This window comes from Pygocentrus nattereri, chromosome 3, assembly GCF_015220715.1.
Source record: "Pygocentrus nattereri isolate fPygNat1 chromosome 3, fPygNat1.pri, whole genome shotgun sequence".
Classification (NCBI taxonomy): Eukaryota; Metazoa; Chordata; class Actinopteri; order Characiformes; family Serrasalmidae; genus Pygocentrus; species Pygocentrus nattereri.
In genome coordinates this window covers 21,537,805-21,554,701 of record NC_051213.1, presented here as the reverse complement: position 1 = coordinate 21,554,701, position 16,897 = coordinate 21,537,805, and the positions used below count along the sequence as shown (strand labels likewise).

The 16,897-nt window shown below is 38.5% G+C and overlaps 1 protein-coding gene across 3 annotated transcripts in view; it reads left to right on the top strand.

Moving 5' to 3' along the window:
* ascc3 (activating signal cointegrator 1 complex subunit 3) overlaps positions 1 to 16,897 on the top strand; it is a 149,869-nt gene that overhangs the window by 50,899 nt on the left and 82,073 nt on the right. For all 3 annotated transcript variants that reach the window (XM_037537204.1, XM_017708223.2, XM_037537203.1), the window contains one exon: positions 10,589 to 10,753. In XM_037537204.1, the coding sequence (XP_037393101.1) occupies positions 10,589 to 10,753 (165 nt within the window). The remainder of the gene's footprint in view (positions 1 to 10,588; positions 10,754 to 16,897) is intronic.

The following is a 16,897-nucleotide window of genomic DNA, read 5'->3' as shown; positions in this document are numbered from 1 at the left end:
AAACCAGCATTTCCCAAAACCAGTGGGGGCACAGGGCCCTGGAGAGAAGGAGAAATGCTGATAGAACTGCTGTTGAAAGAGAAAAGGTGGACTTGTCACTAGCACACCCCCTGGATTATTTGGCTATAGGTACACTAAAAAAAATTGACTTTATCCATCACACACAGCAGTTACTGAGACTTTGTATTTTAGTGTTTTGTTGAAAATAATATAGAATGTGAAAATGTTGCATATTTCCAACAGATATTTATTTTTATTTATTTATTTTAAGTTACACATCCTCTACAGAGAACACACTCCTGCACACTTTAATTCACATTTACTGATGTTAACACATTGGGAAAACATTCAAAACAATCTGATATGTGTAAAAGTTGTGGCACATGTGAGATTTTATGTTTTTATTTTTTCCTGTATGTAAAACTCAACAAATAAATAAATAGAAATCATGCACTAAAAATTTCAGGAAAATGCCATTGTGTCTTTCCTCTAGAGGATGTGCTAACTTATTTTCACTTAATAAATTAGTGAAACATAATTTAACTCAGAATGTCTATCTTATTATAAAGCGTATGGTTATATGTGTGTCCTCATATTTGCATGTAGCCATTTGAAAGTAATATTGAAAGTAATATTTCATGATTACTAATAAAATTTCTCTTGTTTGGGAAATCAATGGATAAAATGTGAGTTGTTGGTGACGAATAATGGTCAACCACAGCTAGACCTGCTGGTATTTGGGAAGGCGTTATATTGCAATATTTAACATGCATGTAATGTTTTCATGGCCACTGCATTTTAGTCAAACAAGGTACAGTTTTATTTAAGATCTTTAAGAGATGCAGAGCAGCTCTGGTTCCACTTCACTGTCATGCTCTCTTCATATAGATACAGCCTCTCATCTGAGCAGCGCTTGTAAACAATCACTAACAGATGCAGCCACAGTATGGCAGGAGGAGCAGACAGAGAAAACATACTGAACCTAACCTCACTTAAGAACCTGGATTTTGTTTAACAAGCAGCTTGGCACACCGCTGAAGGTTAACAGAGTTAAGCCTTCACTATTTACTGAAAGATTCATTGGAAAGTCAAACAAAAAATGAATAAGAAGTTTGTTAAATGCTTCATCTTCAAAAGTCTGTGTGCAGACACAAAACTGTGTAGTACTAAAGCAAGTGTGGAAGAAAACACCACCCTTAGCTTAGTGATACCATCTCACAAACACGCTAGCAGAAATGAGTGTTTTGAGTGTTTTTGATAAACAAAGGTTCATAATAATGTATAGGTTTCTACATTAAGCATATTTAATATGTGTAGAATATTAATAATGATTATATGATAAAGCACAGGATATGATGTTTTATGGAGGTCCCAGTTCTATGTTCCTTGCTTTATTTTGTGCTCTTAGTAAAGGTTGCAGTGTTCCTTGACAGGGTTCTCAAGCTGAGATAGTCATGTATGTTGATGATATTTTGAATATCATTATATGGACAGATTTTATTTATTATTTTTAATTGTTATTTTATTGTAGATATTGCACCCACATACTGCTGATAAACATGACATTTGAACACATTTCATTTTTGATACAATATTGTGAAATCATAAACAGTGATAAACAAATAGTTATTTATCAATATAAAATAGCTCAGAACTACATACTGTAAAAACTGTAAACACTGTAATTTTCTGTGTGAGAAATGTGTTACCTAGGTTGTACTGTTATCTCTGTGGTTTCTTTCTTAAGTTCAAGGCTAGTTTAAGCTGTGTGTTTGCCCTTTTGCCAAAGGTGTCTTGTGTAGCTTTGGTTAATTATGCAGAAGGGCATTAGAGCATCAGGCACGAGCATGCCTTATTGAGCCCTGGAAGGTGATCATTAGATATTGATCAACAGAGATCATCAGATCACTTTCTCTAGCTGTACTGAGGACAAGCAGCAGGTTACAGCCCAACAGCTATTTCATCTATTGTGTCCTTCCTTTTACTTTCACTCTTCTCTCTCTCTCTCTCTCTCTCTCTCTCTCTCTCTCTCTCTCTCTCTCTCTCTCTCTCTCTGCGAGAGCTTGTCAGTCTCTAGCACTTGAATCTCAGCACATCATCTTTTCTCTCATTTAGTTGTTGCCATGGAAACTGCTGTACTGTAAAATGCCTGATATAGTGTACACATGACTATACAAATACCTTGCTTATTGATAACTGAATTTGTGGTAACAGGGGGCGGTGCTAGCATTTAGATATAAAAACAAGTTAAAAACGAACAGAATAGGGAAAAATAGAGGAAGCATGGCTGGCAGTTCAATTACAGTGCATGGCACTGTGAAAAGAATTATATTACAAATTATTAGAAATGTGGAACATTATAATGTTCTTACTGAATAGAGACTTGAGGTTTGCATGTTTGATCCCTGTGGAGCCCTAAGAGGAACTGGGTTTATGCTTCCTAATTAAGTGCAGCCTTGAAGAGAGCAAAAGAATGAAAACACAATAGTTAAGTAAAAACTGAACATTATTGAGCTTGCTTTTTATTATATGACCTGACCACATACGTACAATTTTTAAAAACTAGTTGTTTTTGTCTTTGTGTGTGTGTATGTGTGTGTGTGTGTGTGTGTGTATATATATATATATATATATATATATATATATATATATATATATATATATATGTGTATATATGTGTATATATATATGTATATATATGTATATATGTGTATATATATATATATATATATATATATATATATATATATATATACACACACACACACACACACACACACACACACACACACACACACACACACAACCCCAATTGTTGGGGTGTTGTGTAAAACATAAATTAAAACAGAATACGATGATTTGCAAATCCTTTTCAACCTATATTTAATTGAACACACTACAAAGACTACACACTACACACTACACACTACAACACGTTCCAAAGAAGTTGGGACAGGGGCATGTTTACCACTGTGATACATCACCTTTTCTTTTAACAACACTCAATAAGCGTTTGGGAACTGAGGACACTAATTGTTGAAGTTTTGTAGGTGGAATTCTTTCCCATTCTTGCTTGATGTACAACTTCAGTTGCTCAGCAGTCCGGGGTCTCCGTTGTCATATTTTGCGCTTCATAATGCGCCTCACATTTTCAACGGGAGACAGGTCTGGACTGCAGGCAGGCCAGTCTAGTACCCACACTCTTTTACTACGAAGCCACACTGTTATAACACATGCAGAATGTGGCTTGACATTGTCTTGCTGAAATAAGCAGTGACGTCCCTGAAAAAGACGTTGCTTGGATGGCAGCATTTAACCCATCCATGAAGTGAAACACCACATGCACACTAGTGAGCACACACACACTAGGGGCAGTGAGCACACTTGCCCGGGGCGGTGGGCAGCCCTATCTGCAGCATCCAGGGAGCAGTTGGGGGTTAGGTGCTTTGCTCAAGCACAGCTCAGTCATGTACTGTCGGCTCTGGAGATCGAACCAGTGATCTTCCGGTTCCCTTACCTCCAGCTTATGACTGCCCCAATAGAATGGACCAATAGAAAACCTTTAAAATGACTTGGAATAAAATATCTTCACCTTGACTGACATTAAAAGTAAGGAAAAGCAAATTATATAAAATATATATATTCAGTTCTATGTTCAGTCTGGTGGATGACTGAGAGAGAGGCTAAAGATGCCAAAATGACATTCAGCCTGTGAGTCTTTGAACATTCTTAAGAAATAAAACAGGGGTCCCCCTCCTAGAGATGTCTACCTGTAGAACTAACTAACAAAACAAAAACGTCTAGCAGAACTGATCCACCTGATCTTGGTTTTCTGAAGAGGTTGATTAGTTGAATCAGGCTTAGGAATTAGATGTTCAATCAGAAATAGATTGAACTGTCTCTCTGTGTGTTCTGCATTTAAGACTTCGGAGGATGTATCATAATCCCAAAGCCCTTTTAAGCATCAGTGTGGATCTCAGAAATGAAGCTAATCCCACTTTTAATCTCCAGAGAGGTATTTAACTTCATGCGACTTTTGCACATTGGGTGGTATTGAGAAAATTTTATCAAGGTATTTTCTGAATATATCAGAGTTTCTGATGGTAATTAAGTTTGCATTTATAAAGTTGAAATTCATGCTAAGTACTGGTTCTCAAAAGAATGTATTTTGTTCTGTTCTCTTAAAGTTACACCAGCACTCAAAAATCACATACAATGCAGTTTTCTGTGTATTTTGTTAGCCACATTTTGGCCACTAAAACTAAAAATACGTATTATGTAAAAGCAATACTGATACACTGATGTAGAAGGACTCCCATTGTGCTATGAGGGGGAAGTTTCTAAATGAACAACAGGCTGATAAATGCTTCACTGTATTTCTTTTGCTTTCTGTTTCTTTGTGTCTGAAAAGCAGGGATGTGAAGCAGTGTAGTCTGACCATGCCCAGCAAGGCTCTTTTTCAGTGTTCGTACACTACTCCTGTAATGAGGCTCAGAGAGAGGGCACGAACACTAACCTTCTGTCTCCTTTGCTCGCTGATCTCCTCCTGAGCCCTGCTCCCTCCCCCACCTGTGTCAGGGAGCCAGTAAACAATGCTTCGCTGTTTTTAAAGAGGACAGATGCAGCATGCAGAGCCACTCTGGTTGCATCAACCCTTTTGGATGGAGGAAATTGGACATGGTTTTCATGTAAAATTTGATGTGGCAGAAAAGCAGTGGCAAGAATGCTGCCTCACACCTGCTACCAGCACAACTCAGCTCACGTGTACATGCAAGCGTTTGTGTGTTTTCGTGTCTCTGCTGATGCTTTAACCTGCAGGGCTCAGGAGGCAGCTTGTTGTTTTGCAGGTCCAGCTCCACTTACACGCTGAAAGAGCAGCTCTCTCCAGGACTGTGGCATCTCTGCATTTGTTTGGAATGAGGGGGTTTTGGTTTTGGCAGGCAAAGTGGCTTTGGAAAGCCTTTGGCCATGTTCAGTTCTCTGAACTTGAGAGGCAGGGATAGTGCATTTGAGATGTGCTGTAGTTGACTCCTCTGTTAAAAACATATTAATGAAAAATAATAATAAAAAAATGTAAACTGTGATGATTACTTGAGTAAACAGAATTTTACTCAAGAAAAAAAGACTGAAAAAAAGACAAAAGACCTCTGCTATATATAATTAGAATAAATACTAACAAACAGAAATATGGTAACGATGGAGTAACAGTTGATTATTGTTTTAAATAATAGTTGGTGTCTTGTGAGCTAGTTTGAAGATCTAGTTTGGCACTAGAATTCTCCTTGGCCCCGCCCACCAATGCATGCATTTTTAAATACTGTCAGCAGCACGCTTAATGTATCAAAATGAAGTATTGCATAGCCAAATTGAAAACCACATTGGATAAAAACCACAAATACTAGGTGTTTTACAAGGAGAGGCATAAATTACCACTCATTTTATAAAATTTTTTTTTTTTTCTGAGAAAAAAATTTGAGGCACCTGAGAAAAAATATATATTTATATTCCTTTGTGTATATCAGTGGTTTTCAACAGAGGTGTGCTGATACTGGCCAAAATCACTGGATCGGATATTGGAACCAAAAAAAAGAATCTAACATGATCCATTCATTGAAACTATCATGTAAATGTTTAACTAAAGTTTGAGTGAGATGTCTCACAACTAGGGCTATCAATGACATTTGAACGTGAAGAGCAGGATTGCTGCAGCTCTCTGCCTGAGTTCTTGCATGGGTCTGGGCCGCTGCAGAAATGCGCTGCATTACGGACAGTATTATTCAGCAACAACCGTATGGTAATGATGGCAGAGAGTTCACAACACAACTTGGCAGCAGAGAGTGATTTGCACTCAAATTGATTTAAAAAATCCAGTTTGAAAATGCTTTGGAGGAGCACTTAAAGGTCAATAGACAGCAAAATTGTGGAACCTTAGGATGAAGTTATATGCAAGCTATGTAAGCTACGTAAGCTACAGTTAGCCTACCATTCCAGCATTGACAATCTGAGCGCACATCTTGAAAATATGCAATCAAATGCATCCGATTCACTTCCTCTTCAAATTAATGTTCCCCCTGATAAGGCATGGTCATGGACACCCACATTAAAACAACGAAAAGCAGAATGAGTGAAAAGTTTTATTCCTGAATTTATAATAAAATTGTTGATAAAGGGACGATTTACACCTTTTTCACTTCTATAGTTGCAGTGTTGTTCGCTGCTGATGTCTGCTCTGTGAATGTGCGCTCCTGGGGACTTGATTTGTGAAGGGGAATGTGAATTTGAGGGTGAACTCAACTGAATTGGATGTACCACTCTTGTTGCATTGGTTTGCCCTCATATGGTCATAATAACAAAAACAGGTAATCGAGTAATTCAGACCTTTGTGTTTGTAATTTTTGGCCATTTTTGACAGCGCTTGTCACATGAGCAGTAACTTGAATGTGAGTGACACCTGTCAGCAGCATTATGTCAGCTGTGTGCACTTGGTAATGCATGATATCAGAAGTAATAGCCTAGAGCAGGGGTACTCAACTCTGGAGAGCTGGTATCCTACACAGTTAGCAAATTACCAAACTGTGCTGGATACTGGCCCTCCAGAACTGGAGTTGTGCGCCCCTCACCTGCATTTTCAGTTGTAAGTGCCTGAAGATACCATGCCTACCACACTATGTTTCACTGTACATTTTATACTGGAAATGCTGTTATTTTTATGTTGAGTTATGCTTAAATGTTATCATCTACAGTGCAACTTGTTTTTTGCTGTGTCATTGAGGTAAAGGCTACATCAAATGTTGAAACTTTGGCACATAGATGTGCTTTAAACTTTACTTTGAATGTTTGAATTGTGCTAACCAATCAAAAATACTGCTAAATGTGAAAACTGAGATGGATTCCTCCAAGACGATAAATGAGAGACTCTTGAAAGTGTCTGAGGGACACATCAGTGGACTCCTTTGGTTTTTTTTTTTTTTGGTTTTTTTTTTTTAACCCTAAATTGCACTGTAATGCATTTTTACAAGATCACGCAAACTGTATGAGCGAGTTACGAAAGCGAGAGGGCTGCAGTTGCGGAGGAGTTGGAAGCATTGACTGCATATATGCACTCATTGTTTGAAATATGCAGCCACTATTGCTCTCATTGCTTGTTGAAGTAAATTGGAAACTGGAAAAAGAACAGTTTTACTAATATACTTTATATGCTAGTGGAATTCAATTCACTATACTCTTATTAAGGAAGAGACCATCTGAGAGCAGTCAGGGTTTCCCGCTATTTTTATAGGGTTCTGTGGAGGGCTACCAAAATAGGAACAGATATTGTGAAGTGAGGATCAAGAGTTTGAAAGGTAGGGAGTTCAGAATGACTGGAAATAGAGCTGTGGAAGAGATGGAGTATGCAAGTAAAGTACTAAATGCTTTTGTGGTGCTGTACATTCATTTTATATTTGAGAGCTTGAGTAGTGAGCCCGTAATGGAGTGGATGGGTTAGAGCCTGGCCTGCTCTAATGAGCACACAAAAAATAAGAATTACCATGTAGCATCTCTGCCATGGAGTTACGGTTGATGCTCTCAAGAATTACTGCAAGATAAAGAAATACCAACAACATCCATCCATCCATCCATTTTCCAAGCCGCTTCTCCGTCAGGGTCGCGGGGGGGAGCTGGAGCCTATCCCAGCAGCCTTCGGGCGGAAGGCAGGATACACCTTGGACAGGTCGCCAGTCCATCGCAGGGCAGACACACAGACACAGACAGTCACTCACACACTTACACCTAGGGACAATTTAGCACACCCAATTGGCCTGACTACATTGGACTGTGGGAGGACTGTGGGAGGAAACCGGAGAACCCGGAGGAAACCCACGCAGACACGGGGAGAACATGCAAACTCCACACAGAGAGGACCCCGGTCACCCGGCCGGGGAATCGAACCCAGGCCCTCCTTGCTGTGAGGCGACAGCGCTACCCACCACGCCACCGTGCCGCCCTACCAACAACATGTCATTCAGAATTGCAATTAAGTTTTTGTCTTCCGTCTCTGCTGCTCTTCTTTCTTCTTGTCTTCTCTCTTTTCCTCTGCCTTCCTTTCTGCCTCTTTAATGTTGGAGTCTTCTATATCACAAGGACAGTTAATCTATAGTTTGAATGGATTTTCCTTGCTAATACTTTGTCTTTACAAACCATCAATGCATCAGTACTAGAAAAAGAAGAACTACTAGCTTTCCCTCTCTGCCCACTCTAAAGACTGATTATAGTTACCATGGAAACAGTGGGCAGGGTGGGCAAGCATTTGGCAGCAGTGACGGCTGTGTGTAAGTATGTGTGTGTGTGTTTGTGTGTGTGTGCGTGCACGCGCTTGTGTGTATGCACGTGCACATGTCTTCCTCTGGCCCTGGGGAAGTGAGTAAATATTTGCTGCTTTGCGTAATAACAGAGTGGCAGGCTTCTTGGTGTGGAGGCAGCTTCACAGACACACAGACTTAATTAAGAGATAAGTCCTGGTGTTTGGAGAGCAGACCTGGCCACTAGGAGCTTTCCACATGACTGCACGCATCACTTCCTCCACTGTACTCTCTTGCACTTCATTCAGAAGTCCAAGACATCCCCTCGCTGTGCACCAGACCCGCTCAACAACACAATCTCTGAATGACTGAGATCCTGTGGCAGCCCTCTTTCTTTGCCATCATGATCTATGATAGCTTTTGATCCGAGCAGCACTTGCTTCACCATGGTTCATTCACTATACCCATAGTATAGTGAATTACCAGTCAAGTAGGACGACTGTTTTTCTTGCCGTGTTTTTTTAGCATGTTTTCTTTCGATGCCTAGCCCATGTCCATATCACATTAAATATTTTGCATGACTTCTGTATCATCAGAATTTTATTTATTTTTGCTTGCAGTCATCTGCCTGCAAACACCTTTTCACATGAAACATGAACAAAGGTTTAAGCAGTTGAAGTTGTCATTACATTAAAGGGGAAAAAATATAAAACAAAGACAAAGTCTATCATCATCATTATTATTATTAATAGTCGTAGTAGTAATAATAATAATAATAATTATAATTATTATTATTATTGACTACAAAAATAGTAAAGTAAAGCTACATTAGCAGTGGCTTATAGGCTGACCTGATGGTAAGCTTTAGCCATTTTATTTTAAGAAGTTCTTTATAGGCTGTAAACACACAATTTATTAAAACTATAGCAAGAATGACCAAACCATTAAAAGAACTGCCAAACCATGGCAAGAACAAGCAGAGGTTACACATTAATGAACAGAAACTCAAGTGCATGTAATTTCCCTGATATAAACAGCCTTCTGTGTGGTGTTACCACATTACCTGCTATGCTGAAACGGGCTACTTGAGAAGAATCAGCTGTAAGGAGCAGCCAGCAATCAGAATTTGTTGCTCTGTTTTCAGAAAGTGTGATCAGACAGTTGTACATTGCACTTGGTCTCACAAGCCTGCTTCCTCATGCATGCTGCATGTGCATTTTTGTCTGTGCTGAGAAAACAGAGTCTTGGTTTGGGCAAATCGCTGTGATACTGACATGGAAGGGTGGCTTTGTTATCACGCTAGGAAGTATTTGGGGAGGGGGGGGTAAAAAAACAATGTTAGCCTCTATGAAGTCCTATACTTTTTTTTTTTTTTTTTTGGCTTTGTACTGTAATTAAAGTGAGCACTTTGGCCCTGCTACCTGTTTGCCAGGGCTTCCATTTAGATTAGCGCCAGTCTAATTAACAGCAGAGGCGCGCTTTCTGTTCCGGCGCCAGTCTCTAATGGCCAGGCAGATTGATTTAAATGCAAACTAGAGAGGATTTAATGAACTGCTTTTACTGAAAGTGTTTAATAGGAATTTCCACACTCTCCGACATGTTGGCAAACAGCTCTCGGGCTATTAATTATGCATTGTTGTACATTTCTGTCGAAAATGTTGTTTAATTGCGTTGCAGTAACTGTATTAGATGAGTGTGAAATGTATCTGCTTTCTTAAGATGCATGACATATGAAACCATCACAAAGATATTTGAACTGTTATGATAAATCTTAGTTTTGCTTGCTACAGTAATGTTCTACAGTAATGTAGAACAGCTCTCAAATCACATCACTTGACATACGGTTGTTTGTGTGTAGTTGTTTCTATATCTACTTGCCAAATCGCCTAAAAGCATTGTGTCTACATTTTATAGATTTTGTTGCATATGCAGCTATGATATATTATATATAAAATCACAGTGTTGTTAAGTGTAAAAAGTAGAGAAATTAGCTGCTATGCTAACTACTGGATGAGTGCTACCAGGCACTGCCATACCAGTTAGAGACTTCTTCTTTTTCCCTGCATCTCAGTGTATGCGCCTCTGGTTGCCACGCTCTATTTTAGCCTGTTATATTCATGTGATGTCATTGATGTGGGAGATTTAATGGAAAATCATTCTCAAAATTCTCAATCAAGTCTCGAAAACAACTGTCCCATGACCCCCATGTCCCATGAACTTCCCTGTTGAGAACTACTGTTCTAAAACAATCTTCAAATGGGCCACTCAATGCCTGCTATGTTTGATACATTGATGTCTGTGTCCTGCAGATGCTGGTGACCACTCCTGAGAAGTGGGACGTGGTAACAAGGAAGAGTGTAGGTGATGTGGGGCTATCCCAGATCGTCCGGCTGCTCATCCTGGATGAGGTGCACCTGCTGCATGAGGACAGAGGGCCTGTCCTGGAAAGCCTAGTAGCCAGGACGCTGCGTCAGGTCAGTCTCTCATATTCTCTGCAGCTCTGAATGCATGCCTTAAATACTTTCTTTTCTATAAAGCATAGTTTTCCATTTTTGGACTTTATATTTCTGAATTATAGTGAGTTACAGTTATGGATACTTATTTCATTTCTTCTTTGTGTCATAGAATAGCTTCATTAGTGTTTATTTCTAACTTTGTTAAAGTACTTACATTGAGTCATGGTAATTTGTAGGCCATAAGAAATTTAGTATAATGCCGTGCAAAAGAGAGAGAAAGACCTCTCTTCATTTATTTAATTTCCACTCAAAACAGCCAAGAAGTACAAGGTATTGAATTAACAGAAAATTACACAGAAGCCTCAATAACTAAGTATGAAATCATTTTTTTTCAGTATTTACTATGGCATCCTTTGCCATTCTCTTCATGGACATTTTTACATTTTTCAAAAAAGTCTGCAGGGGATTTTTTTTAGTTTGTGTTTTCTTTCTTCTGATGATGCAAGCTATCTCAAACACATTCAGTGATGTTGAGGTCTGGACTCCATCTGTTGTTCTGAGAACTCCAGCACCTTCTTTGGTTGATCTGCAAATGTTCTGTTTCCTTGACAGCTGCACATCCTTTCAGACTCTTTTCAGATTTTTCAAACTCCTGCTCTTTCATTTATTTTTGTTTGATGCAAGTTATCTTATATCCAATCTAGTCAGAAGTATCTCCTAGAAAATGAAGAACTTAAAAGGTGATGTCTGACTTTTGCACAGTACTGTGAATAAAAAAACTTTAGAATCTATAATAGAGTACACTTAGTAGGAAGAGTAATAATATTTGTAATAATTTATTTGCTCTTTTATACTTATTTGCTTCTTTTTGTTTGGATGCATAAGTGTGTATGTATAAAAGTGTGGACACACACACACACACACACACACACACACACACACACACACACAAACACCCACCCACACACCTGCACGTGTGTGCACTCTGAGTGACAGAGCCATGCTGATGATGATTGGCAGGGCCCCTTACAGGAATCAGTTTGGCCGTTTGGGATATTAGTGTGATTATGCAAATCCTGACAGGCAGAGAGATGGAAGCCTACGTTCCGGAGTGTCCCATATCCGTGTTCCGTTCCGCCGAGCCGCAGTCATGTGTCAATCTCAAGGAGGAAATTAATAAATGAGCTGAAGTGCTGCATTGTGGGAAGAGTAAGCACTCCTTGGCGACAAAGCTTCTCAGCAGATCCACTCCTCCTCCCTCTTCCTCTGTTCCAAGCAGAAAGTGATAACATGCTGTAATTATTATTATTATTATTTATTTATTTAATTATTTCGAGAAATGGAGAGAGAGAGAGAAGCAGGCTGGGACAGCGTGAATGGAAGGAATGAGAGAAAAAGAGCTTTTATTATTCTGTACCTGTTGGTATTTCTCAGCAGGGCCTGATTGATACCTACCTGGTTGATAATTGGTTCACCTTCTACTTATGTGCAGCTTAATAAAACCCACCCACAACAGCAACTGGCTAGGGTTGGAAGGTTTAACGGTGAACTGCAGTATCATTTGAGTTCTTACTGTAAGTGACATGTGCTTTGTGCAGTGTGAGATTTAGCCTTTAAAAAATGTAATGCAAACCAAAACCACTGCATCTCAAATGTAGGGGAAAAAAATCAATGAGCGTACGTTTACATATTGGGGCTTTTCTGAATAGTAATTTACAGGCTTTGAATATTTGTTGGCAATTCTAAATGAGTACACAAATACTCATTCTCATAAAATCATAAAAAAAAATAATATTTACACTTCATAATTAACCATAGTTTTAAATTTGTTTGTTACTGCAGTTCAGTATATATCCAGTAGGTGGAAACAATGTATTAATAGTTGCTCATCAACCGCATGTTACTGTAAAAACTGACATTGTAGCCCGCTTGTTCAGGTACAGGTTCAATTACAGACTTTAAGAGTCAAGTAGATGCTAAGGATATAATGCAGAATACAGTAGAGTAAATATAATTGTTATGTTGTATCATTCATTTCATTATTCACCATTACAATTTTATTTTTAAATTCATTCATTTTATTGAGTTTATTGGATTGTATTTGGCTAGTTTGTTATTTTTATCTTGGACCGCATTGAGGGCGAGTTGAGCTTAGTCAGGCCCGAGTTAAAGAGATTGGAGTGGAAGATTGAGAGGCTTTTAGGGCTACAGACTCATCTGAACATGAGAAAGACCAGTGTAGAAGAGACTTAGCAGGTTCTCCACTCTCCACTGTTAAGTACGTCCTCCAGGAAGACATGAGACAACAGGAATGCTGAAACTGTGATCACTTCCACTCCACAGAATTTGGCTATCAGTCTATGGCCTAAAGGGTTGATGGCTAGAGTAATGTTCCTTGGCCAATGTTCTTCCTCTACCACTGTCAGAGTTCACCACTGCAAACAGATTTGAGGTTCTGAGCTCACTAGTTTTATTGTCATTCTCATCAGTATCTAGTGTACAGAGATAAAGACTGCTATACTTACATATTTTTGCCATGATTCATTACACTCTCTGGTATATCTCTAATAGTGAATTTTGCATTTTTCTTAATGCGCTTTAAAGTACTCCCTCATGTCATTTCTCAGGTATCTTTGTTCTTTGGCCATATGGAAAGTGCAGCTAATTGCCATGTGAAAAGTACAGCTAGTTGAGGCAAGGTGTCATAGATTCCTAGCATAAATCTTTGATGTATTCAACTAAACTAGCTATCATTTATTTACTTTTGACATTCTTCATATTTTAACAAAAACTAGTCTTTTTTTAAACGTCTTTGCTGATGATACTTTGTAGTTTAGGTTATAATTTCTGTGGCTTGAAGAAAAAAAAACCCCAAAGTTTCTGAATACTAAAGGACAATGTTTGTTAGTAGCCAGATCACAGTCCGACACTATTGCAGAATCATCTTGCCTGTCCTCTCCAGCTAAATTAGGGTGTGTGTGTGTGTGTGTGTGTGTGTGTGTGTGTGTGTGTGCGCGCAAAATCATATTTAAAAGCCAACTATTTTTATTTATTTATTTATTTATTAATTTTTGGAAGGACTTTGAATTATTGAGATCACGCATAGTAAGCAAGAATGTTGCCTGCAGAAATAGAAAAATGAGTGGCCTCATCAATAAAAGATGGAAGAGGAGAGGGGAAGCTGTGTTAGCCGAAGGACAACGCTTTACTTTGAAGGAGAGAAACAAAAACAAGGCTGATGTATAATGATTGCAGAATCTCTTAGCACCTAGACCATTCTCCATCCTAACATACATTTCAGCCAGTGTTGCTTCTCGATCTTAAGGTACATCTCCATTTAATCTGGAGTCAGTGAAGCATGACACTTATTTAGGCTGTTCTAGCTGAAGCCCTTTGATGGGGTCATTCACAGTTCACTTTCATCCAGTCTGGTCACTTTCAGATGGGCTATTTCAAGTTTTTATGATCAGGAACATTATATTGGATATTGGATGGCTTAATTATTTCAGCATCAGCAGCACATAGACAACTACATGTATTGCTGATTTACAAACTGACTTCCAACTCTGAAAAGCCATTTTCCTGTGCTGTATGATTATTGCATGTGGTGGCATAAGTGAATTTTATTAGCAGCATTATTTGTTTTGATCATTCATGTTTTTCCTCTTGGCTGCAGACAATAGTAGTGAATGTGACTGACTCCATGTTTTCAATGCAACATAATCATAAAATACAATGTTGTGTTATTACTTAATGTCACTCTTGGTAATGATAAGAAAAAAGATTTAAAAGCATTGTCTTTGTTGTTTATCAACTCGATCTTACTCTGAAAGTATGACGAAAGTGTAAATATACAAAAGTAAAGTATTATTACGTGAGCCTTCAAGATCTCTAAAACCCTGAAAATATACAAATGCAAATACACCCCAGGGCTAATATTCATACAAATTTCAAACATCTAGAATAGTGATAAAGCTATTTTGCCCCATACACAGTGAGGGGATCACAGTTGCAAAATTTGGCATGTCATGGGGTCATCAAGTCTTTAAAGCTCCTATTAGATGGCACCTCAGTGACAACAACTTATTTAGAATGCCTATGTGAGAAGCCTCTGCTATAATTAAACAAGAAAAATAAATAGAAAGAAGAGCACGCAGAAAAGAATGCCAGCAAGGAAACAAACACGTATGGTGGTGGATCCAAAATGGGGTTATTTTGTTTTGTTACATGGCGTTGTGTGTTTTTTTTTTTTTTTTTTTTTTTTTTTTTTTTTTTTTTAATATATGGAGTGTAATAGATTTACAATTACAATACTTCTCACACATTACTCAACCCTAGAATTGTTCTGCTTCAAGACAGTCCTATCACGGTACCTGTGATTGGGTGGCTTATAGACCTGCCATCATTCACTCATTCATGGATCAGCTAAAAGAAAAATGCAGAAAGTATGTGACCTTATGTATTTGTAAAGGCAGTTTCAAGTTCACATAATCCTCACACGTGTTGTTTCACTAAAAATATACTGAGGCCTTTGTTTCATGTTATCAAAATGTCCACGATTAGGTCAAAATCGATAATGGCAGGATGCAGTCGAAATGGAAGTCTGGCGCAGTGTATGTCAGGCAGTAAGCATGTTTTATTATACGTCCTGCCCTTTTCAGATCCTTCTTAGTTTGGACGAAGTCACAGCTTTCCTCTGAGGATCATTATCACTACTTTTCAGACATAAAAGTGCACTCAGCAGGATTGTTTATGAAGATAAGCTGTGCAGCTTTTAAAGAGGAGACACTGTAAAAGTGTCATATGTTTCATTCCGAGGTGAAACACATCAAATGGATATGAAATGATGGTTGTGGTTGAAATGCTTTCATTGCCTGTTATTACTTTAAGTACGTGAAGATGATCTAAGGCAGAGAAGTTTTATGAAGTTTGCATTTGAGAATTTGCAAATAGCAAATTTGACTGTTGCTATGCATCAGACTGAAGGTACACATCAAAATAAAAAAATACCCTATTAAACAAAGCACCTAGCTCAGTCTGTTGTCTGCACTTATACCCTGCCGTAATAGAATTCTTTGACTTGGCTGGGTTACTATAGTAGGACATTGACCCCAAACCAGTGTTACCCTTAAATCAAGGCTTCAAGCCACATTTAATGTTTTGAAAAGTGAAATTGCTGTGCACTCTCAGAAAAAAAAGGTACTGAACCCTCACACGGGCAGTATTGCTTACACTCAAGGGTATATCTTCAGCAACCCTGTTATGGAAGATTGTGTGTGTGTATGTATATATGTATATATATATATGCACATAATATATAAATAATATATACACTACATTGAGCACATCTGGGATATCATGTCTCGCTCCATCCACCAACGCCACGTTGCACCACAGACTGTCCAGGAGTTGGCGGATGCTTTAGTCCAGGTCTGGGAAGAGATCCCTCAGGAGACCACCCGCCACCTCATCAGGAGCATGCCCAGGCATTGTAGGGAGGTCATACAGGCATGTGGAGGCCACACACAATACTGAGCCTCATTTTGACTTGTTTTAAGGACATAACATCAAAGTTGGATCAGCCTGTAGTGTGTTTTTCCACTTTAATTTTGTGTGTGACTCCAAATCCAGGCCTCCACTGGTTAATAAATTTGATTTCCATTGATGATTTTTGTGTGATTTTGTTGATTCAATGAGAATATTTAATTTGAGTATTGCCTTTTTTTTATATATATATATATATATATATATATATATATATATATATATATATACGATACAGAACTGCCCTACACTTTGTGAATTGTACAGTGACAAGCCCATACTACTTGAATAACATCATTAATCCTCGTAACTCTGTACCCCAGAACCTCAATGACCTGAGGGCCGCCCTTCAAGAAGTGTGGGGTGCCATGCCTCAGCAGACAATAAGCCAACTTGTGAACAGCGTGAGATGTTGTTGTCCAGCTGTAATTAATGCCCAAGAACACATGACAAGTTATTGAAACATTGACATTTTTTGTATGGTATACCCACCACTGTTGTTGGCTTTTGTTTCAATAAATTGTTTGAGATGAGGAAATCACCATTGCATGCTTCTATTTAAATGCCCTACTTTCATGATGTAATATCACTGTAGTGTGAACTTTTTAGGTTTTCCAT